Source organism: Eulemur rufifrons, chromosome 15 (assembly GCF_041146395.1).
Source record: "Eulemur rufifrons isolate Redbay chromosome 15, OSU_ERuf_1, whole genome shotgun sequence".
NCBI lineage: Eukaryota > Metazoa > Chordata > Mammalia > Primates > Lemuridae > Eulemur > Eulemur rufifrons.
Genome location: NC_090997.1, coordinates 2,891,285 through 2,917,683, shown reverse-complemented (window position 1 = coordinate 2,917,683; position 26,399 = coordinate 2,891,285). Strand labels below are relative to the sequence as shown.

Below are 26,399 nucleotides of genomic sequence, written 5' to 3'. Positions count from 1 at the left end.
CTCACCACCCCACACCTGTTTCCAGGTCCTGCCTCTCCTGGGGCACAAGGGGCAGCCACCTTGCAGCCCCCATCTCTAGAAAGGAGAGACACATCAACAAACAGAAGGGACTGCCCCCCGCCCCAGGGTTCCACGAGCCCAGTTCTCCCCTCCTATCACCTGCCCTCCAGACACACTGTCCTGCTACCCCCCACTTCCCCAGGGGTTGTCAGGGACAGAAGGCCCCTCCCTCAGCCCCCCCAGGGTTCCTCCACTCCTCCCCCACCCCCATCACTAGGGTGTCCAGGACATTGTGTGACTCAGGAAACAGCTCAGACGTGAAGCTTGCAGCAGGCCGAGGAGGAGGAAGAAGGGGCAGTGGGAGCAGAGGTGGCTCCTGCCTCGTGAGGGCTCTGAGGGTCCCTGCCTGAAGAGTGTCAGGGATCTGGGCTTGGAGCAGGGGCTCTGGAATGCAGCCCCCTTCGCCGCTGCTGCTCCTGCTGCTGCGTTTCTCAGTTGCCACGACCAGAGGTAAAGCAGGGGTGGGAGAGGTGGGGGGACCCATCTCCCTTAGGAGGATGTCCAGTGGGGTGGGGGAAAAGGGCCAAGCCCCAGGCTTTGAGGGGACATTGGCTGGAGGAGATTCTTACCCCCCAAATAGGGCCAGCCTGCAGGGAGAGATGATTCTGCCACTGGAGCTGCACAGACCAAGGCTTTGGGCCTGGCGCCAGGGGTGGTGGCTGCTGGGGGGATGGGTGAGAGGGTGCCCACCCCCAGGGAGAAGGTGGTTGGCCCTGGAGCCAAGAGGCAGAGGGCTCTTGCAGCCATGCTGAGGAGCCACGCAGAGAGGGAACAGACCGACCACCTGCTGGGGAAGAGAGGAGAGCGAAGCAGGAGATGAGACATGGAAGGCCAAGGGCCCACCAAGTCCCTTTCCTGGCGCAGCTGTCCCCACCCCCCGGATGGCTTTATGCAGGGCCCTTCCGGGAGGAAATCCCTTCCAAGCCTCAGCCCTTCGCCCCTGGGCCCCCCTCCTGATCCCTGTTGTCTTGCTTCCCAGGGATGGAGCCTGAGGCTGGACTGGGGAGCCAGAGAATAAACAGGAAAGGGGGTGGGGTGGGGGGGCTGGGGCACAGGCCACGCGGACAGCAGGTATGAGGAAGAGGGTGGTTTGGAGCACCTGTGGGGGCTTCTGCGCAGGCCTCTGGGGAGCACCTGGAGGAGGGAGGCGGAGGCACCGCGCCCTTGGCCCGGCCAGTCTCACCCTCCCTCTCCTCCCTAGGGCTGCCGTGCGGGAGTCTCCCCGAACCCTGTGCCAACGGAGGCACCTGCCTGAGCCTGTCTCAGGGGCAAGGGGCCTGCCAGTGAGTGTGGCTCCTGGGAGTGGGAGAAGACAGAAAGGGGGTGGCAGAGCAGGGAGGGAGAGGTGACGAAGTGGGACCAAAGGAGAAGGGGCGCCAGGTGAGGGGGATGAAGGGAAATGAATGAGGCAAGGAGGGAGGTGGGAGAGGAGAAGAGGGGCCAATACTGTGAGTTTTCCTCTCCCCACCCCCGCACAGGTGTGTCCCTGGCTTCCTGGGTGAGACGTGCCAGTTTCCTGACCCCTGCCAGGACCCCCAGCTCTGCCAGAATGGGGGCAGCTGCCAAGCCCTGCCTCCCGCCCCACTGGGGTCCCCCAGCCCTCCCTCCCACTTGGCCCCCAGCTTCTTATGCACCTGCCCCCCTGGCTTCACCGGTGAGAGATGCCAGGACAGGCTCAAAGACCCCTGTCCTCCCTCCTTCTGCTCCAAAAGGGGCCGCTGCCACATCCAGGCCTCAGGCCGCCCACAGTGCTCCTGCTTGCCTGGATGGACAGGTGAGCGCTGATGAGGGTGGCAAGGAGGGGCCAGGCAGGAGCAGTGGGCGGGGCAGTGGGGTGGGGAAGATGGAACTGCAGCCTGTGAGGCTGGGAGCCCTTTGAGGACAGAAGCCACGAGAACCAATATGCCAATTCTTGGTGACCCACTTACCCAAGATTGACATTCACCAGTAAGGTTGTGCGGATTGCTAAAGCGTTGAACTATTTCCAAACTAAGGGTGCCATACGCCCCCTTTGTGCACCATCCTGATGCCTCTCCTGGCCCCTCAATGTCCCCTCTCCGCAGCCGCTAGAGGGCGATTGCCCAGCGCGCCCCCAGTACTCTGCATTCTGGGCATCTGAATGGCGCCATTCGGAGTGGTGGGTGCCCGTAACATCACCCCGAGAGACTGCAGAGGTGGGAGGTGTGATGGCGACAGGAGGAATGTGACCCAGGGAGAGGAGTGGGGGCCATCGCAGGAGAAGGAGTGTGACCCTGGGCGAGCTTAGTGCCGCAGAGTAGGGCTTCTGGGGCAGCCCCCGGATCCAAATACCGGCTCTGCCACTGACCAGCTAGGCAACCTTGCATAAGATATTTCAGCTCTCTGGGTCCTCATTTGCCAGCTGACAGCAGAGAGACTAACGCCCACGCTTCACAGGCTGTTGAAAGGCGGGAAGGGCTGATGCTCAGGAAGGCCTGCTTCGCTCTGTCCCTGACACACGTGCGTGTGCAGGGAATGGTGGCTGCCGCCGCCACCACCACACGGGCTGTGAAGCGAGTCTCCAGGTGCCTAAACCCACCTAAAGATTAGGAAGTCAGGATCAGAGGAGCAAAGCCACTCACCCAAGGGCATAAACCAGCTGTGGCCTCACAAGGTGCCAACGTGTGTCCCCTGCCTGCAGATGCTGGGCGCTTTCTACCTCCCGCAAGGAGGTCACCGCTGAAGGGACCCACGTCCCAGATTTTCCCAGACAGGGCCAATTTGCAATACTGCCATCGCTAGATACATGTCCTATTTTCAGTTTAGAAAGTACGGTCACTCCAGATGTAACCCTCCCAAGACGTGGCAGAACTGAGTTCGGGGGGAACAGGAGGACAAGCAGTGTGGTGATAAGGGGGAGGAAGTAGGAGAATGAGACACAGACAACCCAGAGTGAGAGCGGGGCGATGCCAGATGGGCTGGAATTTGCGCAGTGCTAGAAACAGCCCCTCTGCCCCTGCCTCAGGCGAGCAGTGCCAGCTCCGAGACTTCTGCTCAGCCAGCCCCTGCGTCAACGGAGGGGTGTGTCTGGCCACATACCCCCAGATCCAGTGCCGCTGCCCACCTGGCTTCGAGGGTCATGCCTGCGAACACGATGTCAACGAGTGCTTCCTGGACCCAGGACCCTGCCCCAAAGGCACCTCCTGCCATAACACCCTGGGCTCCTTCCAGTGTCTCTGCCCTGCGGGGCGGGAGGGCCCACACTGTGAGCTCCGGGCGGGACCCTGCCCCGCCAGGGGCTGTCCTAACGGGGGCACCTGCCAGCCGGTGCCAGGAGGAGACTCCACCTTTCACCTCTGCCTCTGCCCCCCAGGTGCGTCCTCACGGGGGCTTTCCTGCAGCGGGTCCAGTCGGGACGGTTGTCTCCCTTGGGTGCCTCCCCCAGCTGAGCCCGTTCCCCTGTCAGGTTTCACAGGCCCCGACTGTGAGGTGAATCCAGATGACTGTGCCAGCCACCGATGTCAGAATGGGGGCACTTGCCAGGATGGGCTGGGGACCTACACCTGCCTCTGCCCAGAGACCTGGACCGGTGAGTTGTTCCGGCCAAGTTCAGGGCACCGGCGGCGGCCCAGGTAGTCAGGCCCTGCCAGCCCTAGTCCCAGCGCTCCCACCTTCAGCCCGCACCCCTCCCCTCCCCCGCAGGCTGGGATTGCTCCAGAGATGTGGACGAATGTGAGGCCCAGGGTCCCCCTCGCTGCAGAAACGGGGGCACCTGCCAGAACGCAGCCGGTGGCTTTCACTGCGTGTGCGTGAGTGGCTGGGGAGGCACAGGCTGCGAGGAGAACCTGGACGACTGTATTGCCGCCACCTGTGCCCCGGGATCCACCTGCATTGACCGTGTGGGCTCCTTCTCCTGCCTCTGCCCACCTGGACGCACAGGTGCGGGGGCAGAGGCCATGAGGAGGTGGGAGGTAGCGATGGAGGGTGAGGGAAGTACCAGGAGGGCCACTGGGAGCTGCAGGTGGCCTCTGAGAGCCTTTCCCCCATCCTGCCCCTCCAGGCCTCCTGTGCCACCTGGAAGACATGTGTCTGAGCCACCCCTGCCACGAGGAAGCCCAGTGCAGCACCAACCCCCTGACCGGCTCCACGCTCTGCCTGTGTCAGCCCGGCTACTCAGGGCCCACCTGCCACCAGGACCTGGACGAGTGTCAGATGGGTGAGGCACCCCCACCTCAGAACCTCTGAGCCCCAGACGGGCCTCTGCACTGAAGACAGAAAAGGACAGATTGATTTTCAAATTAAAAAAAAAAAAAAGCATCATTTTCCTTGAATTTTCCAGATCTGGCATTTCCTCCCTGCATGTTCCCCTCCAGTGCTCAGCCCTCCAGGCCCCACGCATTTGTCCCCTTAGTCCTTCTCCATCTCACGGGCACAAACGCCTTCCACAGTTTGGTTTCAGCTACCACGCACAGGCGCCCACAGCTTCCCTGCCGCCTGGCCTCCGCGCCCTCCCCGCCCCGGCCCCGTGGACTCCCGTCTCTTCCCTCTCCCCAGCCCAGCAAGGCCCCAGTCCCTGTGAACATGGCGGCTCCTGCCTCAACACCCCTGGATCCTTCAACTGCCTCTGTCCACCTGGCTACACGGGTTCCCGTTGTGAGGCTGACCACAATGAGTGCCTGTCCCAGCCCTGCCACCCGGGCAGCACCTGCCTAGACCTCCTTGCCACCTTCCACTGCCTCTGCCCACCAGGTACCAGTTGAAGGGGGCCTTGGGTGGGGAGGACAGGGAACTAATCCTAAGCCCGCTGGAATTGCCCCTCCAAGAGCAAGGATAGCCTCAGGCCAGTCGGCGTCAGTTACCCCAGGCTGCTTCTCCTCTCCCTACCCCCAGATGAAAACTCAGGGATACGCATGGCCCCCAGGAGAAGGGTTGCCACAGACAGTAGTGAGGTTGTACATTTTTCAACTCTGAGTGCCATCATTCACTTCATAGTCATCATAGAGTGCACAGCCTGGTCCACTGTACACAGCAGCCCAGGAAGGGAGGGCAGAATAGTAGTTAATAAACTTTCTGTGCTGCAGCCTCTGCTCAGGTCAACCCAGAATGCTCCGCCTGATCACAGAAACTCTCCCAATTAGAGATATAAGGTAATCCCTTAGAATCCCAAAAGCTCTGTGTGCTAGAATTTGGTGTAACAGGTAAGGAATGCTGCAGTACTGCACCCACCTCCAGGCTAGTTTTAAGGGGGAAACATCTCTCCAGGGAGAGAGTGACAGAGCCAACATCAGGGAACTGGATGAAACCAGAAAAATTATTGCTGACTTTGTGCCAGGTACTGCCTGAACATCTTAACATATATTGTCTCATCTACTCTTTGTTTGTTTGTTTGTTTGTTTGTTTTTGAGATAGGGTCTCGCTCTGTTGCCTGGGCTGAAGTGCAGTGGTGTCATCACATCTCACAGCAACCACAAACTCTTGGGCTCAAGTGATCCTCCTGCCTCAGCCTCTTGAGGAGCTGGGACTATAGGGACGAGCCACCATACTCAGCTCAGTTTTTTGTAGAAACCTGGTCTCACTATTGCCCAAGCTGGTCTCAAACTCCTGGCCTCAAATGATCCTCCCGCCTAGGCCTCCCAAGGTGCTGGGATTACAGACGTGAGTCACCACACCTGGCCTCATGTACTCTTTACAAGAACCCTGTGAGGTCAGCATTGTTACTATGCCCACTTTATAAATGAAGAAACTTGGCTGGGCGCGGTGCTCACAGCTGTAACCCTAGCATTTTGGGAGGCCGAGGCAGGAGAATTGCTTGAGGCCAAGGGTTCCAGACAAGCCTGAGCAACCTAGCAAGACCCCATCCCTACAAAAAAATCTTTTAAAAATTAGCTGGCGGTGTGTGGTGCATTCCTTCATCCCAGCTACTCGGGAGGCTGAGGCAGGAGGATGGCCTGAGCCTAGGAGTCTGAGGTTGCTGTGAGCTATGATGATGCCACTGCACTCTAGCCTGGAAAACAGATCAAGACTCTGTCTCAAAAAAAAAGAAAGAAACTGAGGCACAGAGCAATTAAGTGACTTGCCCAAGGTCACTAGAAAGTGGCAGAGCTGAGATTCTTCAATAGTTATAACCAGGCTGGGCACAGTGGTGCGTACCTATAATCCCAATGCTTTGGAAGGCCGAGGTGGAAGGATCACTTGGGTCAGAAGTCTGAGACCAGCCTGGGCAACTTAGCAAGACCCCATCTCTAAAAAATAAAAAAATTTTTTTAAGTTAGCCAGGTGCAGTGGTGCACGCTTGTAGTCCCAGCTACTGGAGAGGCTGAGGCAGAAGGATCACTTGAGCCCAGGAGTTTGAGGTTGCTGTGAGCTATGATCACACCACTCTACTCCAGCCTGGGCAACAAAGTGAGACCCTGTCTCTAAAAAAAAAAAAAATATATATATATATATAACCACTATCCCACATCACCTTTCTAAGCTGAGCAGCACCCAAGGATAGCGGCTCAGGCCACCCATGGACAGTCAGAAAAATAAGAGAAAACCGCTCAGTCATCTGAAGAGCAAGGCTGTAGCTATCAAGGAGCTTCGGAAGCAGACTCCCCAGGCGAGAGAAGGGAGGCAGCCGAGTCCACACGTGGATCTCGCCTCAGTTCAGGGCAACACAGTGAGGACCAGGAGGAACACGAAGCAGTGGGACAAGCGTGGGAGCAACACGTCTTCCAAAACGCCCTTAAACAGCAGGACCTCGTGGCGCAGCGGTAGCGCTTCTGACTCCAACATGCCCTTAAATCCCCCACTTTGGGGTCCTGCTCTCCCTGGCATGGAGGCCTGCCCAGGTAGAACAAGAGGGTGAATCTCCCTCCAAGCAAATGCCCATTTGTCCTATTTGTACCTCGAGGACCTCCGGGCTGACTGGGTGAGCCCTGCCCTCTGTGTACACAGAAACAGCCCCAGAGGCGCTTCCTCACAGCCCTCCTATGGCTCGGCAGCGTCCCTGCTCCCTGAGCCTTCGCACCTGAAGGAGGCAGAGCCACGCGCCACGCAGAGCAGCAGAACCTAAGGGCTCTTGTCCATCCTCACACAGACAGAGCCCGGGGAGGACTGCCTGATGGAGCCAGTCAGGGGCAGGGCTTGTGCTAGAACCCGGGCCTCCCAGGCAGAAGTGGGAACAGCTGAGGAATGGCCAGCCCAGCTGAGCCTCACCCCTCATGACACCCATGTCCTCAGGCTTAGAAGGGCAGCTCTGCGAGGTGGAGACCAACGAGTGTGCCTCAGCCCCGTGCCTGAACCACGCAGACTGTCAGGACCTGCTCAATGGCTTCCTGTGCGTCTGCCTGCCTGGTGGGTACAGCCGCCCCTCCAGCCACCCTCAGCTCTGCGCTCTCGAGCCTGCAGGGTGCAGGCCCAGCAGTCACCTAGGCCTCTTGGAGCTCTCTCCAGCCTGGCCAAGGGGTCCCCCGTTTCTCCAACTCCTTCTCTGCTCCCCAGAGTCTCTTCTGCTGCATCCTCTAATCTCCCCTTGTTTGCTCGCCCACCCTCATCCCTGACGACCCACCCAGAGGTCCCTCCTTTGCAGCCCTCCTGCAGTCCTCGGTGTGCTCTCCTTGTGGTTGCCGTTCTCTCCATGGATGCAGGGGACGCTGCCCCAGGCCGTTCTCCTCCAGCCTCGTTGGACATCCCTCTGTCCCCTGCTATGATAATAACTACATTTGTTGGATATTTTCTCCAGGCCAGCCACTTGGCTATGTACTTTGGGGGCATTATGCCATGTAATCTTTTTACTGGCACCATGAGGTGGGGTCCATTATTATTTCCCTTTTACAGAATAGGAAACTGGAGCCCAAAGAGGTTGAGTAGCTTGCCCAAAGTCACACAGCCAGCAAGTAGCTGAGCTACACATTTTCTGCATCACTCTCCTGTCACCCCATGTCCACCTGCCCCAGGTGTCTTCTCTGGGAAACCCTACAGGTTTACCTTCCCGGGCAAGGGGAAGGGCCATGATGTGTCTCCCTCAATGACCTTGGCCTTCTCTCCCCACCCACTTCCTGCCTGCCCCACCAGGATTCACTGGGACCCAATGTGAGGAGGACATCAACGAGTGCGAGAGCTCTCCCTGCGCCAATGGTGGGCAGTGCCAGGACCAGCCTGGAGCCTTCCACTGCGAGTGTCTTCCAGGTAAGCTGGGCTCAGACACTCGAGGGGAGGATGGAGACAGGCACAGACATCTGTGCAGGTCTCTGACCCTCCTACTGTGCCATAGGCTTTGAAGGGCCACGCTGTCAGACAGAGGTGGACAAATGTCTGAGTGCCCCATGCCCCGTTGGAGCTAGCTGCCTTGATCTCCCAGGAGCCTTCTTTTGCCTCTGCCCCTCTGGCTTCACAGGTCAGCAGGGGAGGTATTGGAAAGGACTAGCAGGATATTTGAGTCAAATTGGGGTGGGGCAGAGGTCATTGGTGGGTGTTTAATGGTTGGGATGTGAGTTAGAATGAGAATGGTATCCTTTAAAGTTATTCAGTGTAAAACCTGAACAACTGTACAACCAAGCGACAAATACAGGTAATATTGTAGGGTGTACATTGGGCCCACCATAAATGGTATGCTTGGGGCTCAGAAGCAAACAATACACTCAAAGAGAATCCACTTATTTACTTATTAACCAAGCATTTATTGTCTACTATGCCAGACACAGACGCAAAGTTGAGTAAGAAAGTTGCTATCTTCCAGTGGCTTTAAACCTAACGCAGAGACCAGTAAGTTCCCTGTTGATTATGGCCTGGGGAGGAGCTCCGAGAGAGGAAAGCACAGGAGCCTACAGAAGCACAAAGGACCAGCCAACCCAGACTAAAGACGGGAAGGCTTCACGGAGGAGACGATGGCTGAGATGAATCTTGAGAGATGAGTCAGAGTCTGTCTAGACAGAATGCCAGATAGGGCTGTGGCGACGCATGCCTGTGGTCCTCGCTACTCAGAGGGCTGAGGCAGGAGGGTCACTTGGGCCCAGAAGTTTGAAACCAGCCTGGGCAATATAGCAGGACTCTGTCTTTAATAAAAAGTTTTAAAAAAGAAGTCTAGATAGAATGCCAGATGGTGTGTTTTAGTGGAGATGACCACATGAGCACGAAAGGAAGAAAAGCACACCCTATTTAAGGAACTGTAAGAGTTCCAGAGTTTAGAGAACAACGGAGCAAAGATGAGAAACACAGCAGTTGTACAAAAGTCACACCATGCGGGACCCTGTACGTGATTCTGAGGAAGGTAGACAGCAGCCTATGAGGCAATAGGGAGCCACTGAAGCACAGGCTCGTGGGGAGCGAGCGAGTCATGCGTAAGAAGTGGCCTTTGGCCCCATCAAAGATATGGAGGGCTCTGTTTTCTCTCTGACCCATCTCTCCGCCCCAGGCCCGCTCTGTGAGGTCCCCCTGTGTGCCCCGCACCTGTGCCAGACCAAGCAGGCATGCCAGGATCAGAAAGACAAGGTCCACTGCCTCTGCCCTGATGGAAGCCCCGGCTGCACCCCCGCTGAGGACAACTGCACCTGCCACCACGGACACTGCCAGAGGTAACGTTTCCCAGGGCCTCCCCACGCGCCCCTCCTCTGGGCTCCTCAGCTGGGGCAGGAGAAGACAGCCAGCCAGGCGTAGGTCTGTGCGAAGTGACTGATGGGGAACAGGAAGGAGATGGCAAGTTCTCTGGGCAAGACAGCGGGAGGGCTCACCTGGTAAGCGTCATCCAAGGAGGGGAGGGTCCATAAATAATGGGGCAAACAGAGGAGCAGGGCTCAGACGGAAGGAACAGCGCTAAATCCCAGGCCAGTTCACCATTCGTTAGACAAATACTAATACCTGTGGAGCACCTGCTCTGTGCCAGGCCCTGGGGAACAGCGCAGAGCGACAGAGACAGAGCGCCTGCTGTCCTGAGCGCTCATGCTCGTGGGGAAAGAGGGACGGTAAACGCGTTCCGGAAGACATGTATCTATGCACGTAACTGGTTGGAGACCATGAGCGGGGGCGGGACGGGGAAGAGGGTGATGCCTACAGCAAAGTCTCTGAAGACAGACGCCAGAGTCTCAGGACCAAAAATAAGGAGGTCACAGGGGTCCGGCCAATGGGGAGGCAGGAGAATACACTAGAAGATGAGGAAAACCCTCCCCTTTCTCTTTATGACCAGGTCGTCCTGTGTGTGTGATGTGGGTTGGACGGGGCCCGAGTGTGAGGCAGAACTGGGGGGCTGCATCTCCACACCCTGTGCCCATGGGGGGACCTGCTCCCCCCAGCCCTCTGGCTACAACTGCACCTGCCCCGCAGGCTACACAGGTGAGGCCCTCCCTAAGCCGTGTACACCCTGGGCTGGCCACCCCCCAAATCAAGGGCAAGGCAGTGACCATGGTCTGTGCCTCTCAGTCGCCACCAAGGAGCACTGGGCACGGGCTGCAGCGGACAGGAGCCATGTGCCATGTGTGGGGAGGAGGTGGTGAGGAAAGAGGCTGCCTGGGGGAAAACAATAGGGCTGGGATGAGGAAGGGAAGGGAGAGGGAAGAGGGAGTGGAGGGAGAGGAGGATCCCCATTCTCAGACCCCACCTGTTTCCCTCAGGGCCCACCTGTAGCGAGGAGGTGACAGCGTGTCACTCAGGGCCGTGTCTCAATGGCGGCTCCTGCAGCCCCAGCCCTGGGGGCTACTACTGCACCTGCCCTCCAAGCCACACTGGGCCCCGCTGCCAAACCAGCGCTGACCACTGTGCGTCTGGTGAGTGCTCGCTGTGTCCTGGGGCTGGGCCACAGAGGGTGGAGGAACTGGCAGGGTGTGTTTGTGCCCTAATTTTTAAAAATTAATTTGATGGCAGAGAGCTGTTGTTTTGGTGGGGTGGGGGTGTATGTCCTGTGTGCGGTGTGACTGAGGTCAGCTATAGGCAAGGAACCCAACCCTCACGGCCTCCTCTCTCCAGCCCCCTGCCTCAATGGGGGGACCTGTGTGAACAGGCCTGGCTCCTCCTCCTGCCTCTGTGCTTCCGGCTTCCAGGGCCCCCGCTGTGAGGGAAGGATCCGCCCCAGCTGTGCAGACAGGTGAGCAGGGCACAAAGACCCCTGGAAGGGAAGGAGCCCCCCCCCCCCCGCCCCCACCTCCCCTCGTGCTGCAGGCTGCCTCCCACTGCACACTGCACCCTCCGTGCAGCCTCCCTCCTGGTCTGCCAGCTCCCCAGCACTTGCCCCCTACCGCGTCACACACCCCTCCCTGGTCTCCCAGAACTTCCTCCTACTGCGCCGTCTCTGTCTTGTCCAGCCCCTGTAGGAACGGGGCGACCTGCCAAGAGAGCCCTCAGGGTCCCCGCTGCCTCTGCACCCCTGGCTACACAGGAGGCAGCTGCCAGGTGAGGGGCGTTGAGCCAGGTGTGCTGAAGAGGGAGGGGACTGGAGAGTTCTAGTGAGGGGGTCTCGGGAACGAAAAGGTGGGCAGTCAGGAAGCTTGGGAGAAGTATCTGCAGGAAGGGGAGGCATGGAGGCCTAGGAGTCAGGGGTCTAGCTTGAGGTTGGTGTGGACTGAAGAAGGAGGGACTGAACGGATTTCCAATCCCAGGGGCTGTTCTGGAAAGGAAATCGGGGAGGGGCACCTGGTCCCATAGCATTCAGGAGAGAGTTTTAGAGGTAAGGGAGTCTGAGGAGCTGGAGTTGGCAGGAGACCATCTCTGGGCCTGGGAACCTGACGCTCTGTCCTGCCTTATGCTCAGACTCTGCTGGACTTATGTGCCCAGAAGCCCTGTCCACACACTGCCCGCTGCCTCCAGACGGGGCCCTCCTTCCAGTGCCTGTGCCTCCAGGGATGGACCGGGCCTCTCTGCAGCCTTCCTCTGTCCTCCTGCCAGAAGGCTGCGCTGAGCCAAGGTACCAACACAAGCACTGCAGAGCCCAGGAAGGAAAAAAGGGCGTTCTCCTCTCCCCTACCCCTGAGGGCATCCATACAGCCTTTGGCCAAAAGCACACTGACCAACCACGTCATTAATTCTACAGTTCAACACCAGGACAGCCTAACACCATCCAACTCTTGTCACCACATTCAACACAACTCAAACAACACCAACCAGCCTAGTCAACAAGTGCAGTCTAACACGACCACCAGGGACATAACTCAACATGGAGCAACTCGACTCCATCCTGACCATCATAAGTCAACCAGAGTGGACCACACTCCCACTCGACACATTTCACCCCACCCTGCACACCTTGGTGTTACACCAATGCCCTGGTAAAAGAATACCCCCTCATTCAAATAAAGTTTTATGAGAAAAGCTCAGGAAAGAGACTTTGTGGAATTAGGGGATGGTCAATGGGAATCACAGCCAGAGAACATCAAAGAGGATGCAAAATTCGGGGGCCAGACTTAAGCCACGTGTCCTCACCTGAAGTGTCCCTTGAATTCTTTCTTGCTTAAGACTTGTTTTAAGCCAAGAAAACTGTTGCTTTTAACACTCTGATAAGCTTAAGAATTATGTCGCCCATGTTCTGGCAGAAAAGGTGGGAAGGGAACTTGACGTTTCAACTTCTTCAGTGTCAGGAGTCACTAACTCCAGAGGTTCAGAGTGGCCTCCACCCGGGAAGATTGGTGGCCCCCAAGGTAAAGGCTTCCATGCTCAGTGTCTGGGGCCCCTGAACACTCTTTCATGCCACTGTTTGTCTCTCTCCCCAGGCATAGAGGTCTCTGCCCTTTGCCAGAATGGAGGCCTCTGCGTTGACAGCGGCCCCTCCTATTTCTGCCACTGCCCTCCTGGGTTCCAAGGCAGCTCGTGCCAGGATAACGTGAACCTGTGTGAGTCCAGGCCTTGCCAGCATGGGGCCACCTGTGTGGCCCAGCCCGATGGGTATCTCTGCCAGGTAAGAGAGTCTAGAGGAGGGAGGGAAGGAAGAGAAGGGTGAGCTGGATGTGGGAGACAGCAGAGATGGAGGGAAACCCGATGTGCCCATTTCTCCTCCCTTTCCTTTACCTCCCACATCCAACTAACCAACAGATCATACCATTTTACCTCCTCACTATTTCTCAGTTTTGTCCTTTCCCCTTCACTCTTTGCCCCACTGCCTCAGTCTAGACCTTTGTTGTGTTGCTCCTAGATACCAGCATCAGCCTCCTGACTATGGTCCCTGCCTCCGTACTTGTCCTCCCATAGGTTCAGTACCGCCAGGGCACTCTACTGAAAATGTAAGCTGACCTGTCACTCCCCCGCTGGACACCCTTCAGTGGCTGCCTGCCTCTTTCAGATAAAGACCAAGGCCCTGTGTCACCCAGCCCTACCTGCCTCTCAGGCCTCATCTCGCCCCACCCCATGTTCCTACTCTCTGCTCCAGCAACACAACACAGCTGCTGGCTTTCCTACACACCACACCGATTCTTGCCTCTCAGCCTTTAACCCGCTGCTGCCGCTGCCTGCAATGGCCTTCCCAACCCTCTTCCGCTGATGGAGCCTCGGAGGCATCTTCCTCAGGAAGATGTCCCTAATTTCTCTCCAGGATGAGTTAGGGCAGTGGTCCCCACCCTTTTTGGCACCAGGGACCGGTTTCATGGAAGACAATTTTTCCACAGACCAGGGTGAGGGGAATGGTTTCAGGATGATTCAAGTGCCTTACATTTATTGTGCACTTTATTTCTATTACAATATATAATGAAGTGATTATACAAACGTCTCTGCTACTGATAATCTGTATTTGCAGCTGCTCCCCAGTGCTAGCATCACCGCCTCAGCTCCACCTCAGACCATCAGGCATCAGATTCTCGTAAGGAGCACAACCTAGATGCCTCGCACGCAGTTTACAGTGGGGTTCACGCTCCTATGAGAATCTAACGCAGCTGCTGATCTGACAAGAGGCGGAGCTCAGGCAGTGATGAGCGTGATGGGGAGCTGCTGTAAATACAGATGAAGCCTCGCTCACTTGTGTGGCCCGGTTCCTAACAGGCTACAGACCAGGACTGGTCCACAGCCCGGGCATTGGGGACTGCAGAGTGAGGGCCTCTCCTTCATGGTCCAGGTCACTTAGCCAGGAGAAGCAAAGCTGGCATTCAAGTCTGAGCAGCCTGATTCCTGTGCTCAGACCACAACTTGTTTTTTAGTAGTTACCATTTTCTTTTCTCTTTTTTATTGATACATAGTAATTGTACATATTTGTGGGGCATGTGTGATATTTTGATACAATGTATATAATGTGTAAGGATAAAATCAAGGTATTTAGGATATGCATCACCTCAAACTATTTTTTATTTTTTTGAGACAGTGTCTCCCTCCATCACCCAGGCTAGAGTGCCGTGGCATCAGCCTAGCTCACAGCAACCTCAAACTCCTAGGCTCAAGCGATCCTCCTGCCTCAGCCTCCCGGGTAGCTGGGACTACAGATGTGTGCCACCACTCCCAGCTAATTTTTCTGTTTTTTGTAGAGATAGGGTCTCACTATTGCCCAGGCTGGTCTCAAACTCCTGACCTCAAGCGATCCTCACACCTCAGCCTTCCCAAGTGCCAGGATTATAGGCATGAACCACTGTGCTCAGCACCTTGAACATTTATCATTTCTTTATTTTGGGAACATTCCAAATCTTCTAGTTATTGAAATATACAATAAATTATTAACTATAGTCATCCTACTCTGCTACCCAACACTAAAATTTATTCCTTCTATCTGACTGTAATTTTGTATCTATTAACCTTGAGGTCCCCAACGCCCAGGCCACAGACTGGTACTGGTCCATGGCCTGTTAGGAACGAGGCCGCACAGCAGGAGGTGAGTGGTGGGCAAGCAAGTGATGCTTCATCTGTATTTACAGCTGCTCCCCATCACTCATATCACCTTCAGGTGCACACCACCATACCTGGCTAATTTTTCTATTTTTTTATAGAAACAGGGTCTCACTATGTTGCTCAGGCTAGTCTCAAACTCCTGGCCTCAAGCAATCCTCCTGCCTCAGCCTCCCAGAGTGCTAGGATTACAGGCATAAACCAGCATGCCCAGCCTGTGTATCTTTTTTTGAGAAATGTCTATTCAGATCATTTCCCCATTTTTTAAATTGGATTATTTGGGTTTTATCTTATTGAGTTGTTTGAGTTCCTTATATATTCTGTTTATTAGTCTTTTGTTGGATGGATAATTTGCAAGTATTTTCTCCCATTCTATAGGTTGTCTCTTTACTCAGTTGATTTTTTCCTTCGCTGTGCAGATTTTTAGCTCAGTATAAAGTTAAAATCATCTATTTTTGCTTTTGTTGGCTGTGCTTTTCAGGTCTTGCCCAAAAAAAATCTTTGCCCAGACCAATCTCCTGAAGATTTCCCCAATGTTTTCCTCTACTAGTTTCAAGTCTTACATTTAAATCTTTAATCTATTTTTAGTTGATTTTTTATATGGTGACGATAGGGATCTAGTTTCATTCTTCTTCATATGGATATCCAATTTTCCCAGTACCATTTGTGAAAGAGACTGTCCTTTCCCCAATGTATGTTCTTAGCACCTTTGTCAAAAATGAGTTGGCTGTAAATGTGTGGCTTTATATCTGGGTTCTATATTCTGTTCTATTGGTCTTATGTGTCTGTTTTTATGGCAGTATCATGCTGTTTGGGTTACTATAGCTTTGTAGTATATTTTGAAGTCAGGTATTGTGATGCCTATAGCTTTGTTCTTTTTGGTCAGGATTGCTTTGGCTATTTGGGTCTTTTGCAGTTCCATATGAATCTTATGATTGATTTTTCTATTTCCGTGAAGAATGTCATTGGTATTTTGATGGGAATTGCATTGAATCTGTAGATCACTTTGGGTAATATGGACATTTTAACAATATTAATTCTTCAATCCATGAGCATAGAATATCTTTCTATTTTTGTGTGTTGTCTTCGATTTCTTTCATCAATATTTCATAGTTTTTATTGCAGAGTTCTTTCATTTATTTTGTTAAATTTATTCCATGGCATTTTATTTTATTTTTTGTAGCTATTTCAAATGGGATTGCTTTCTTGATTCCCTTTCCAGATATTTACTGTTGGTGTATAGAAATGTTACTAATTTTTGTATGTTGATTTTGTATCCTGTAACTTTACTGAATTTGTTTTTAGTGGAGTCTTTAGGTTTTTCTAAATATAGCATCATGTCAAACAAGGATAACTGACTTCTTTTCCAATTTGAGTGCCTTTTATTTCTTTCCCTTTCCTAATTGCTCTGGCTAGGACTTCTAGTACTGTGTTGAATAAAAATGGTGAAAGTGAGCATCCTTGTCTTCTTCCAGATCTTAGAGGAAAAGCTTTCAATTTTTTTCCCATTCACTATGATGTTAGCTGTGAGTCTGTCATATATGGTCATTTTTGTTTTGAGTTATAGAACCACAATTCTTGATAGAAGGCTCAATGCCGATCCCTAACCTACCTTCTTTCACTTTTTAATTTTATTTTAATCTCTTATTATGAACATTTTCAAACATATACAAAAGCAGTATACTGATCAGTGATGAACCTCTGTGCACCCATGACTCTGTTTTACTTCCTCTTTCATGAAACTGCCTCCTCCTGAGGTCTCCAAAACACCCCCCTCATCTGCTCCTTCCACTCTCTGGCCACTCCTCAGATTCTTTGTGAATCCCCTTTTCTCCATCTCTTTGAAGCCATCCTGGTCTCCACTCTTGCACGCTCATCTTCCTCTTGCAAGAACTCAGCACATGGTACAGACCTTGTCAATGACCCTTCTCTCGCTAGCAGAGTGGCATGAAGCAATCAGAAAATGCTTGAGAGCTCTGGTTATAGAATCAGAGACCTGCATTGAATCCCAGCTCTGCCACCTATAGTTATGTAACTTGTACAAGTCACTTAACCTTTTGGGGACTCAGTTTCTTTATCTGTAAAGTGAGAATCAAATGAGATAATCTATATGAAGCATTGTTAGGAGGGTTTTATGAATTTATGTGTATAAATCGTGCAATAAATGCTAGCCATCTCTCTCTCCTCTGATTGACTGAGAGCTTCATGGGAAACAGGAATGAGTTCTAATTTTCTTCGTATCCCTAGTTCCTAAAATGGTGCCTGGAACAAAGTAGGCATTCAATAGATGCTTATGAATTAGTTGATAAAGCATGAGACAGCCTGGTGTGTGTTTGGTAGGGGAGGGAGGTTTTACCCAGGTAGGGGCTATGTTTGGAGGCAATGTGTCATAGGGATTGTTTGGGACTGGGGAGGGTTAAGTTGTGTGTTATTGAACAATTGTGTATCATGTGGAGTTGAAATAGGAGGATTAAGCAACATGTGACCATGATAGATGGTGAGTTGAGCGATGCTATCGAGCTGGAAGGTGGGGGCTGGGCAGACTATCCTGAGCTGGGTTCTTTTTAGTGCTGAGCTGGGCTCATCCACTGGTTTCCTGTCGACCCTCTTTGCCTACAGTGCGCCCCAGGCTACAGTGGACAGAACTGCTCTAAGGAACCCGATGCTTGTCAGTCCCAACCCTGTCACAACCATGGAACCTGTACCCCAAAACCTGGAGGCTTCCATTGTGCCTGCCCACCAGGCTTTGTGGGGCTACGCTGTGAGGGGGACGTGGATGAGTGTCTGGACCAGCCCTGTCACCCCACAGGCACTGCAGCCTGCCACTCTCTGGCCAATGCCTTCTACTGCCAGTGTCTGCCTGGACACACAGGTGAGGCCTGGGGTGGGGTACATAGGCATCTCTGGGATACAGCTGAGCAGATCATGGAGACCCAGAAGACCCCACCGTGAGGCAGCCTCATCATTGTGTCCATCCCCTGCCTCTACACCCTACCTCAGAGAAGATACCCCAGGATCCCTCTGCCTGCACATCTAGTGCTGGGCCAACTCGCAGGAATGAGCTGGTGGGGGCGGGGGGCGGGGGGCGGGAAGCAATGACTGAAGCAGCATGTGACGTCTGATCTCACCCTCACCACAGGCCAGTGGTGTGAGGTGGAGATAGATCCCTGCCAGAGCCAGCCCTGCTTTCATGGAGGGTCCTGTGAGGCCATAGCAGGACCACCCCCAGGTTTCACCTGCCACTGCCCCAAGGTAAGTGACTACAGAGCTGCCTTTTCTGTTGCCCCTTACACTGACAAGGCAAGTGTGCTGAGTTGGAATCCTAGAGGGGAGTGTGGTGGAGTGTTGGAGTGGAAATTATTGGAAAAAGCCATCCCAAGTTCAGAGTGATGAGTGGCTCTCAGAAGCAGTCAGGGGAAAGTCAAGATCAGTCCATAGCATGAATAGAATTTTCAGGTCCCCAAGGTCAAGCTAGATGGCCTCAGATAATTTCATTTAACTGTGTATGTGTATGTGTATGTGTTTATAGACCTCAGAGGCATGGAACTGGATTAATCTTAAACTTTGGTTCATGATATGACATTGGTTTGTGCCCATACTTCTTTTATTTTATTGTTCTAACAATGTAACACCCATGAATCTAACTCAAGATGTACAATATTGATAACAACTCACATCTACTTATGTCCTCCTTCTCTATTCTGGTCCCTTTCCAGAGGAAGAAGGCATATAATCCTACCTCCAAGGATTAAGAAATAATAGCATTCAACTCTATTAACTGTTTAGTCTTCTAAGACTTGCACTATGATGCTATAAATCATCCAGGTTGTTGCACACAACTGTGGTTCATCCATTTTCACCACCGTGTAACATGTCGTTGTGTGAAAGTACCATAGGACATGGTTTCAACATCCTTAAAATGATTAACTTGATGCTCTCTGAGGCTCCTTTTAAATATGAGAATGTAGGACCCTCTTGCTTGACAGGGAGTGAGAAGAATGATGCAAGTTCCTTCTGCAATATCTCGCCTCCCCTCCACAGGGTTTTGAAGGCCCCACCTGCAGCCACAGAGCCCCTTCCTGTGGCCTCCATCACTGCCACCATGGAGGCCTGTGTCTGCCCTCCCCTAAGCCAGGCTTCCCACCACGCTGTGCCTGCCTCAGTGGCTACGGGGGCCCTGACTGCCTGACCCCACCAGCTCCTCAAGGCTGTGGCCCTCCATCTCCATGTCTACACAATGGCAGCTGCTCAGAGACGCCTGGGTTGACAGGCCCAGGTTTTCGATGCTCCTGCCCTCCCAACTCTCCAGGGCCCCGGTGTCAGAGGCCTGGAGCAAAGGGGTGTGAGGGCAGAGGTGGAGATGGGGCCTGCGACGATGGCTGCAGTGGCCCAGGAGGAAACTGGGATGGAGGAGACTGCTCTCTGGGGGTCCCCGATCCCTGGAAGGGCTGTCCCTCCCACTCTCGGTGCTGGCTTCTCTTCCGGGATGGGCAGTGCCACCCGCAGTGTGACTCTGAAGAGTGTCTGTTTGATGGCTACGACTGTGAGACCCCTTCGGCCTGCATGTGAGCCTGAAACCCACTAGTGCTAGGGAAGGAGGGGGACAGGTGAGGGGAGGAGGAAGGACACAGATGCCTCTAAGTCGCAATGTGGCCACAGCCTCAGGATCCAGGGAGTTTCAATCCTAACACTATTGCTATGTAAGAGTAGAAGACTCTAGAATCCAACCCAGGGTAATGGGATGGCATCATTATTTAATGTAGGGCATGGCCTCTGTCTAGGCTCCTCTGTGAGAGTTGTGGGAACTCAGGCCTCAAGCCTCCCTCCCTAAGCCCTGTTGCCATGGAGTATCTCCCCTACCAACTAGCACCCCACAGAGGGAAAAGGGCCTTGGACTCTCTTTCAATAAGACAGGAGGGCCTGGGAGGGGAGAGAGAGAGGATGGTCTTAGGCGACAAGGGTGTCAACAGACATAGGGTGTCCGGACTACCATCCAGGGCTCAGCTAAGCCGGTTGCTCCACAGCTGCCCCCACTTAGCAGCAGAGCCTCAGGGGCCACGGAATGTCAGGAATTCTCTCTGGGGTGAAGAGGGAGTCAGATTTTTGGGAGGTCATGAGTCCCTCTCTCCTCACCCACAGTCCAGCCTATGATCAGTACTGCCGCGATCACTTCCACAATGGGCACTGCGAGAAAGGCTGCAACACCGCAGAATGTGGCTGGGATGGCGGTGACTGCAGGCCTGAAGATGGGGATTCAGAGTGGGGGCCCTCCCTGGCCCTGTTGGTGGTGCTGAGCCCCCCGGCCCTGGACCAGCAGCTGCTCGCCCTGGCCCGGGTGCTGTCCCTGACTCTGAGGGTGGGGCTCTGGGTGAGGAAGGACAGTGAAGGCAGGGACATGGTATACCCCTATCCTGGGGCCCGGGCCGAAGAGGAGCTAGGAGGAACTCGGGACTCCTCTCATCAGGAGAGAGCAGCCTCTGAAACACAGCCCCTGGGCAAGGAGACGGACTCCCTCAATGCTGGGTAAGAAGCTGGACAGAGGGGAGGGCCAGACCCCAGTGCTTTTAACAGGGCAGAGGGAAGGAAGGGAGCCAGGAACCAACACAGGGGTCTCTGATGTGCCTCCTCCACAGGTTTGTAGTGGTGATGGGTGTGGATTTGTCCCACTGTGGCCCTGACCACCCAGCATCCCACTGTCCCTGGGACCCTGGTCTCCTACTCCGCTTCCTTGCTGCAATGGCCGCAGTGGGGGCCCTGGAGCCCCTATTACCTGGACCCCTGCTGGCTGCCCACCCTCAAACAGGCACTGGTAGGTAACCCCTTGCCATTTCCCCTGACCTTTGCTCCCAGACCTGCTCTCGTGCCAACAATAGGCAACGGAGGTCAACTCAAACAGGATAGCTGAGACCTAAAATGTTCTTTGTGGGGACTTACTCTCCTTAACTCCCCTTTCTCTAACTGGATCTACTGACAGCCCAACTGTTCTGCAGTCTTCTTCCTTATTTCCCTAAGTCCTTTATCCTAGCCTCTGCCACAGCCCTGCAGCAAACCTCGGCTCCTGGTTTGCTTCTCTACTACACCAAGAGTATCCACTGTTCTCTTCATGGAACGCTTCATAGTACAGGAAAGGATAGTAACTGTTACATCGTGTGTACTCTGTGCCTTACTCTACGCATTTTACATTATGATCTCATTTAATCTTCCCAACAGCCCCAAGAGGCAGGTACTACTGGCTGAGCATCCTTTATCTGAAGTGCTTGGGACCAGAAGGGTTTCGGGTTTCTGACTTCTTCAGATTTTGAAATATTTGCCTTATACTTAGAAATCTGAAATCCTAAATTCTCCAGTGAGCATTTCCTTTGAGCATCATCATGTCAGTGCTCAAAAAGTTTCAGATTTTGAAGCATTTTAGATTTCGAATTTGGGATTAGGTATACTCAACATGTATTATTATCCACACTTTACAAATAAGGAAAGTGAGGCAAAGAGAGGTTACTGAACTTGTCCAAAGGTGTCACAGTGGTAATCAGTCTGACGAGGAATGGCCTCTCTTTGTGACTCTGTCTCTCCACCAGCGCCCCCTGCCAACCAGCTTCCCTGGCCTGTGCTGGGCTCCCCAGTGGCCGGGGTGATTCTCCTGGCCCTCGGGGCTCTTCTCGTCCTCCAGCTCGTCAGGCGCCGACGCCGAGAGCATGGGGCCCTGTGGCTGCCACCTGGTTTCACTCGAAGGCCTCGGACTCAGCCAGCTCCCCGGCGACGCCGGCCTCCACTGGGCGAGGATAGCATCGGCCTCAAGTGAGAGTGAGGAGGACCCCAGGCTCAGGGAGAGTTTTTCCTGTGGACATAATTATGAGCACACAAGATAAGAAACACTACTGCAGAAGTCAAAGATAGGGGAAGGAGAGAGAGGGGTAGAGAGGCAGCTGGAAATCTTGCAGACTCTGCTGGTCATAACTATGCGTAACCTCCACCCACCCCAACCCCTTCCAGGGCGCTGAAACCAGAGGCAGAAGTTGATGAGGATGGAGTTGTGATGTGCTCAGGCCCTGAGGAGGGAGAAGAGGTGGGCCAGGTGAAAGGGCTGGGGAAACAGTGGTCTGGAGGTGATGGAGGGGAAGAAGGGACAAATGGACCACCTTCACTGATCCTTGCTCTTACCCCAAGGCTGAAGAAACAGCCTCCCCCTCCAAGTGCCAGCTCTGGCCTCCGAGCGGTGGCTGTGGGGAGCTCGCTCAGGCAGCCATGCTGACTCCTCCCCAGGAATCCGAGACGGAGGCCCCTGACCTGGACACTCACGGACTTGGTAGATAAGTCAACCCAGACCAAGAAAATGGAAAAAATTTCCTTTGACCCTTTTAGAATCAGAAAGTCCTTTAATATCAGAACTGAAGGGAGTAATCTTAGACTTGGTATCTTTTTTTTTCTTTTTTTTTTGAGACAGAGTCTCACTCTGTTGCCCGGGCTAGAGTGAGTGCCGTGGCGTCAGTCTAGCTCACAGCAACCTCAAACTCCTGGGCTTAAGCGATCCTACTGCCTCAGCCTCCCGAATAGCTGGGACTACAGGCATGCGCCACCATGCTCGGCTAATTTTTTGTATATATATATATATTTTAGTTGTCCATATAATTTCTTTCTATTTTTAGTAGAGACGGGGTCTCACTCTTGCTCAGGCTGGTCTCGAACTCCTGACCTCGAGCGATCCACCCGCCTCGGCCTCCCAGAGTGCTAGGATTACAGGCGTGAGCCACCGCGCCCAGCCTAAGACTTGGTATCTTAAAGACTGATTCTCAAAGTGTAGTCCTTAGACAGCAGAATCAGCATCACCTAAGAATTTGTTAGAAATGCAAATTCTTGGGCTCCACTGCAGAGCTACTGATTCAGAAATTCAAGATGTTAGGCGATTTGTGTTTAACAAGCCCTCCAGGTGATGCTGATCCAGACTCAAGTTTGAGAAAGCCACAGCCCTGGAATGTTAGAGAATTAAGGCCTGTTGGCTCCTTTTACAGATGAGGAAAGTGAAGCTTAGAGAAAAGTCACTTTACTAAAGCCACAGAGTCAAGACCCAGAACTTCGCTTCCTGACACCTGAGGCTTTGACTCTACCTGAGCCCTGTGTTCTCCCGTCTCCCTTCTTGTATCCTTGTGCTTGACCCATTCCTCATGTCTCACCCGCAGATGGAGTAACACCACTCATGTCAGGAGTTTGCTGCGGGGGAGTAGAGTCCAGGACCTTCCAGGGGGCATGGTTGGGAAGTCCTGAGCCCTGGGAACCTCTGCTGGATGAAGGGGCCTGTCCCCAGGCTCACACCGTGGGCACTGGGGAGACCCCACTACACCTGGCTGCACGATTCTCCCGGCCAACCGCTGCGCGCCGCCTCCTTGAGGCTGGAGCCAACCCCAACCAGCCAGACCGGGCAGGACGCACCCCGCTTCACGCGGCTGTGGCTGCTGATGCTCGGGAGGTCTGCCAGGTCAGTACACAGAGGTCCCTAAAGGGAATGGGGGAAGAGTTTACAAGTAAAGCTGGGCAGAAGCATCCCCTAAGGCTTGACAAAGAGGAACTGATGTGAGATTGGGGACCCAAAAGGGAAAAAACGAAAGATGGCTAAATATGGATTGGGAGGGGGGTTCAATGTGAGAGACCTGAGCTAACAGTCCATGGAGTCACTGGCCATCTCTGTGCCCTCAGCTCTTACTCCGCAGCAGACAAACTGCAGTTGATGCACGCACAGAGGACGGGACTACACCCTTGATGCTGGCCGCTAGACTGGCGGTGGAGGACCTGGTTGAAGAACTGATTGCAGCCCGAGCGGACGTGGGGGCCAGAGATAAATGGGGTATGTGTGTGCGGGGTGGGGGGCTGGGAGTAGGGAGGGTGATGTTATGATATAGATAAGTTGAGCAGATGGGGTGTGAGATGACGTGCAAAATAATATAGGGGCAGCAGAGAGATAGACTGGAGGGACATTCCCTCCCTCCCCTGCTGTCACGGTGGTAAATCTGTGGTGCGGTGGCAGTATGGAGCGCGTTGAGTTTCTACCACCATCCTAAACAACACACATACACTCTGCCCCGGGCCACAGGAAACCGGAATAGATGAGAGTGACTGTGGGAAAGGAGAGAGGTCTCGTGGGGGGAGGTGGCCTCCCGGTCCCACCGACCCCAGAACAATAACCCCATTGTCCCTCCCCCGCGCCGGTGACGTCACCGGGGCAACGCTTCCTGCTGGCTGGCGGCCGCCCAGGCGACGCTTCCCGCCTTTGAGGGCCCCACGGGCCGAGTAGTCTTTCCCCCAAGGCCAGAACCCGTGGGAAACCGGAACCCAGGCGTCTGGCCCCCAATCGCGGTAACAACTTTTCACGTTGTCTCCAGGAAAAACCGCGCTGCACTGGGCCGCTGCCGTGAACAACGCCCGAGCCGCTCGATCCCTTCTCCAGGCTGGATCCGATAAAGACGCCCAGGACAGCAGGGTTAGAACAGGCAGCAGGCTCCAGACAAAAAAAGGCGGGCGCGGGAGAGACGGACAATGAGGGAACCCCTGAAGGGGGAGGGGCCGGAGGTCAAGTAGGTGATGGCCGAACAGGCCAGTCCCTTGGGCGCGGCCTCCCATGACCTTGGCCCTTGGCTGTTTCCTCCCGTCCAGGAGCAGACGCCGCTGTTCCTGGCGGCCCGGGAAGGAGCGGTGGAGGTAGCTCAGCTGCTGCTGGGGCTGGGGGCGGCCCGAGAGCTGCGGGACCAGGCTGGACTAGCGCCCGGGGACATCGCCCGCCTGCGGAACCACTGGGATCTGCTGACGCTGCTGGAAGGGGCGGGGCCCCCGCAGGCTCGTCACAAAGCCGCGCCGGGCCGCAAGGCCGGAACTGTGCGGCGCGCACGGACTGCGTCAGGAAGCGCGCCCCCGCATGGGGGCGGGGCTGTGCCGCGCTGCCGGACGCTGTCAGCCGGAGCCGCCCCGCGTGGGGGCGGAGCTTGTCTGCGAACTCGGACCGGGTCCGTAGACTGGGCCACGCGCGGGGGCGCGGCCTATTCGCATTGCCGGAGCCTATCGGGAGGAGCAGCTGGAGGAGGCCCGCCCCTTCGCGGCCGTAGGTTTTCTGCGGGCATGCGCGGGCCTCGACCCAACCCTACAATAGTGCGAGGAAGATCCGGAGTTGCCGCCGGGCGCGGGGGCAGGGCCTCAGCGGATGACTGGCCCTGTGATTGGGTGGCCTTGGGAGCCTGCGGCCCCACCTCCAACATTCCGATCCCGCCTCCTTGCCTTACTCCGTCCCCGGAACGGGGATCTCCTCAAGTTGCTTGGGGTCCCCCAGCCTACCAAGAAATGCCTTTAAACTTAGAAGGAGAGGGTCAAAAATAGAAGGCTACATGGGGGGACGAATTCTAAAATGATTACCTTTAAATAACAGGTATTCTGGAAAGCCCTCCAGCTTTTAAGATGGAGCCCCAAAAGTGAGGTGTCATGAGTTTAGTTTCCCCTGTAAAATGAGTGTATGCCCAGCAAAGCAGGCATCATTTTCCACACGGAGAAGCTGCAGCTCTGGAAAGAGAGTTTAGGATGCTGGGATGGGGCAGACCCAATCCCTCTCTCAGAAAATAAGGGCAAGAAGTTACAGGAAGACAGAGTGGAGTAGCAGAAGTACCCCTAAACTGGAACCAAGAACTGTAGGCAGATAGGATGTAAGACGTTTTTTCCTGAATATAGTTTCCAAAGGGAGCCTCCATCATTTATTGCCCACAAACGGCTGACAAATATTTATTGAGCACCTAACTACGTGCCAGGCACTGTGTAGATGCTGGAATGTGGCCAAGCTCCCCCTAGCCCCCAACCCCCGCTGATGACTCCTTGCATTCCCTCAGACCCCCCCCAACAAAGAAACTCCACTGCAGGGATGAAGTGCCACTCTTCTAGCCACTACTATGTCTCCTTAAGAACCCCAAATCTGCCACCCATAATAAAGCTGATTTGAAGTGTTACTTTTTTTTTGGAAGGGTTGGGGAGAGGAATGGGAAAAAACACTATGACTGCATAGTGTTGTCAGAACTTTGTGCCCTAGGCACAGCATTTGGATGAAGGCCATAAGTATAGTTTAAGAGTAAGAATAAATACATTTGGGGGTCCCGTGTCAATTTAGGGCATTATCTGAAAGCAGGAGTCTGTGGTAGCCCAGGGAGAACCCATATACACAGTAGGCCACGCATACGCTTTGTCTCTCATCCAAAGACATTTAGTTATGGCCACTTACGGTATTCCTAAGTCCTCAAGTCAAATAGATGGAGAGAGCATCTTAAAGAAGCTTTGTCCACCTTGCAGCAATATGGTGGCACCTCTTTAATGTTGCCAGGCCTGAGACATGGAGGCATGAGGCATTTTGAAAGATACTACTTCTTTTTCTTGAAACAGAGCCTCACTCTGTCACCCAGTCTGGAGTGCAGTGGCACAATCATAGCTCACTGCAGCCTCAAACTCCTGGGCTTTAAGCAATCCTGCCTCAGCCTCCTGAGTAGTTAGGACTACAGTCGCATGCCATCACACCCGGCTAAATTTTTTTTAATTTTTTGTAGAGACAGGGTCTCACTATGTTGCCCAGGCTGTTCTTGAACTGTGGGCCTCAAGCG

General features: G+C 54.1%; 1 protein-coding gene across 2 annotated transcripts; it reads left to right on the top strand.

Moving 5' to 3' along the window:
* The first annotated feature begins 313 nt into the window (after positions 1-313).
* NOTCH4 (notch receptor 4) lies at positions 314-25,757 on the top strand. 2 transcript variants are annotated; one of them, XM_069487887.1, is made up of 30 exons: positions 314-510; positions 1,262-1,343; positions 1,539-1,834; positions 3,044-3,391; positions 3,485-3,607; positions 3,721-3,957; positions 4,079-4,234; positions 4,573-4,767; positions 7,243-7,356; positions 8,077-8,190; positions 8,276-8,398; positions 9,416-9,575; positions 10,184-10,329; positions 10,608-10,760; positions 10,960-11,077; positions 11,295-11,382; positions 11,740-11,893; positions 12,696-12,880; positions 17,404-17,656; positions 17,924-18,036; positions 18,826-19,349; positions 19,924-20,307; positions 20,418-20,593; positions 21,360-21,579; positions 21,775-21,856; positions 21,949-22,087; positions 22,959-23,254; positions 23,473-23,620; positions 24,156-24,253; positions 24,427-25,757. In XM_069487887.1, the coding sequence occupies exons 1-30, from the start codon at positions 450-452 to the stop codon at positions 25,138-25,140; spliced, it is 6,000 nt and encodes a 1,999-aa protein (XP_069343988.1). In that variant the 5' UTR covers positions 314-449; the 3' UTR covers positions 25,141-25,757. The 2 variants fall into 2 exon arrangements, with proteins under 2 accessions (XP_069343988.1, XP_069343989.1); XM_069487888.1 differs by having other exon boundaries at positions 450-510; positions 21,775-21,847; positions 24,427-25,721.
* The last annotated feature ends 642 nt before the right edge of the window (positions 25,758-26,399 follow it).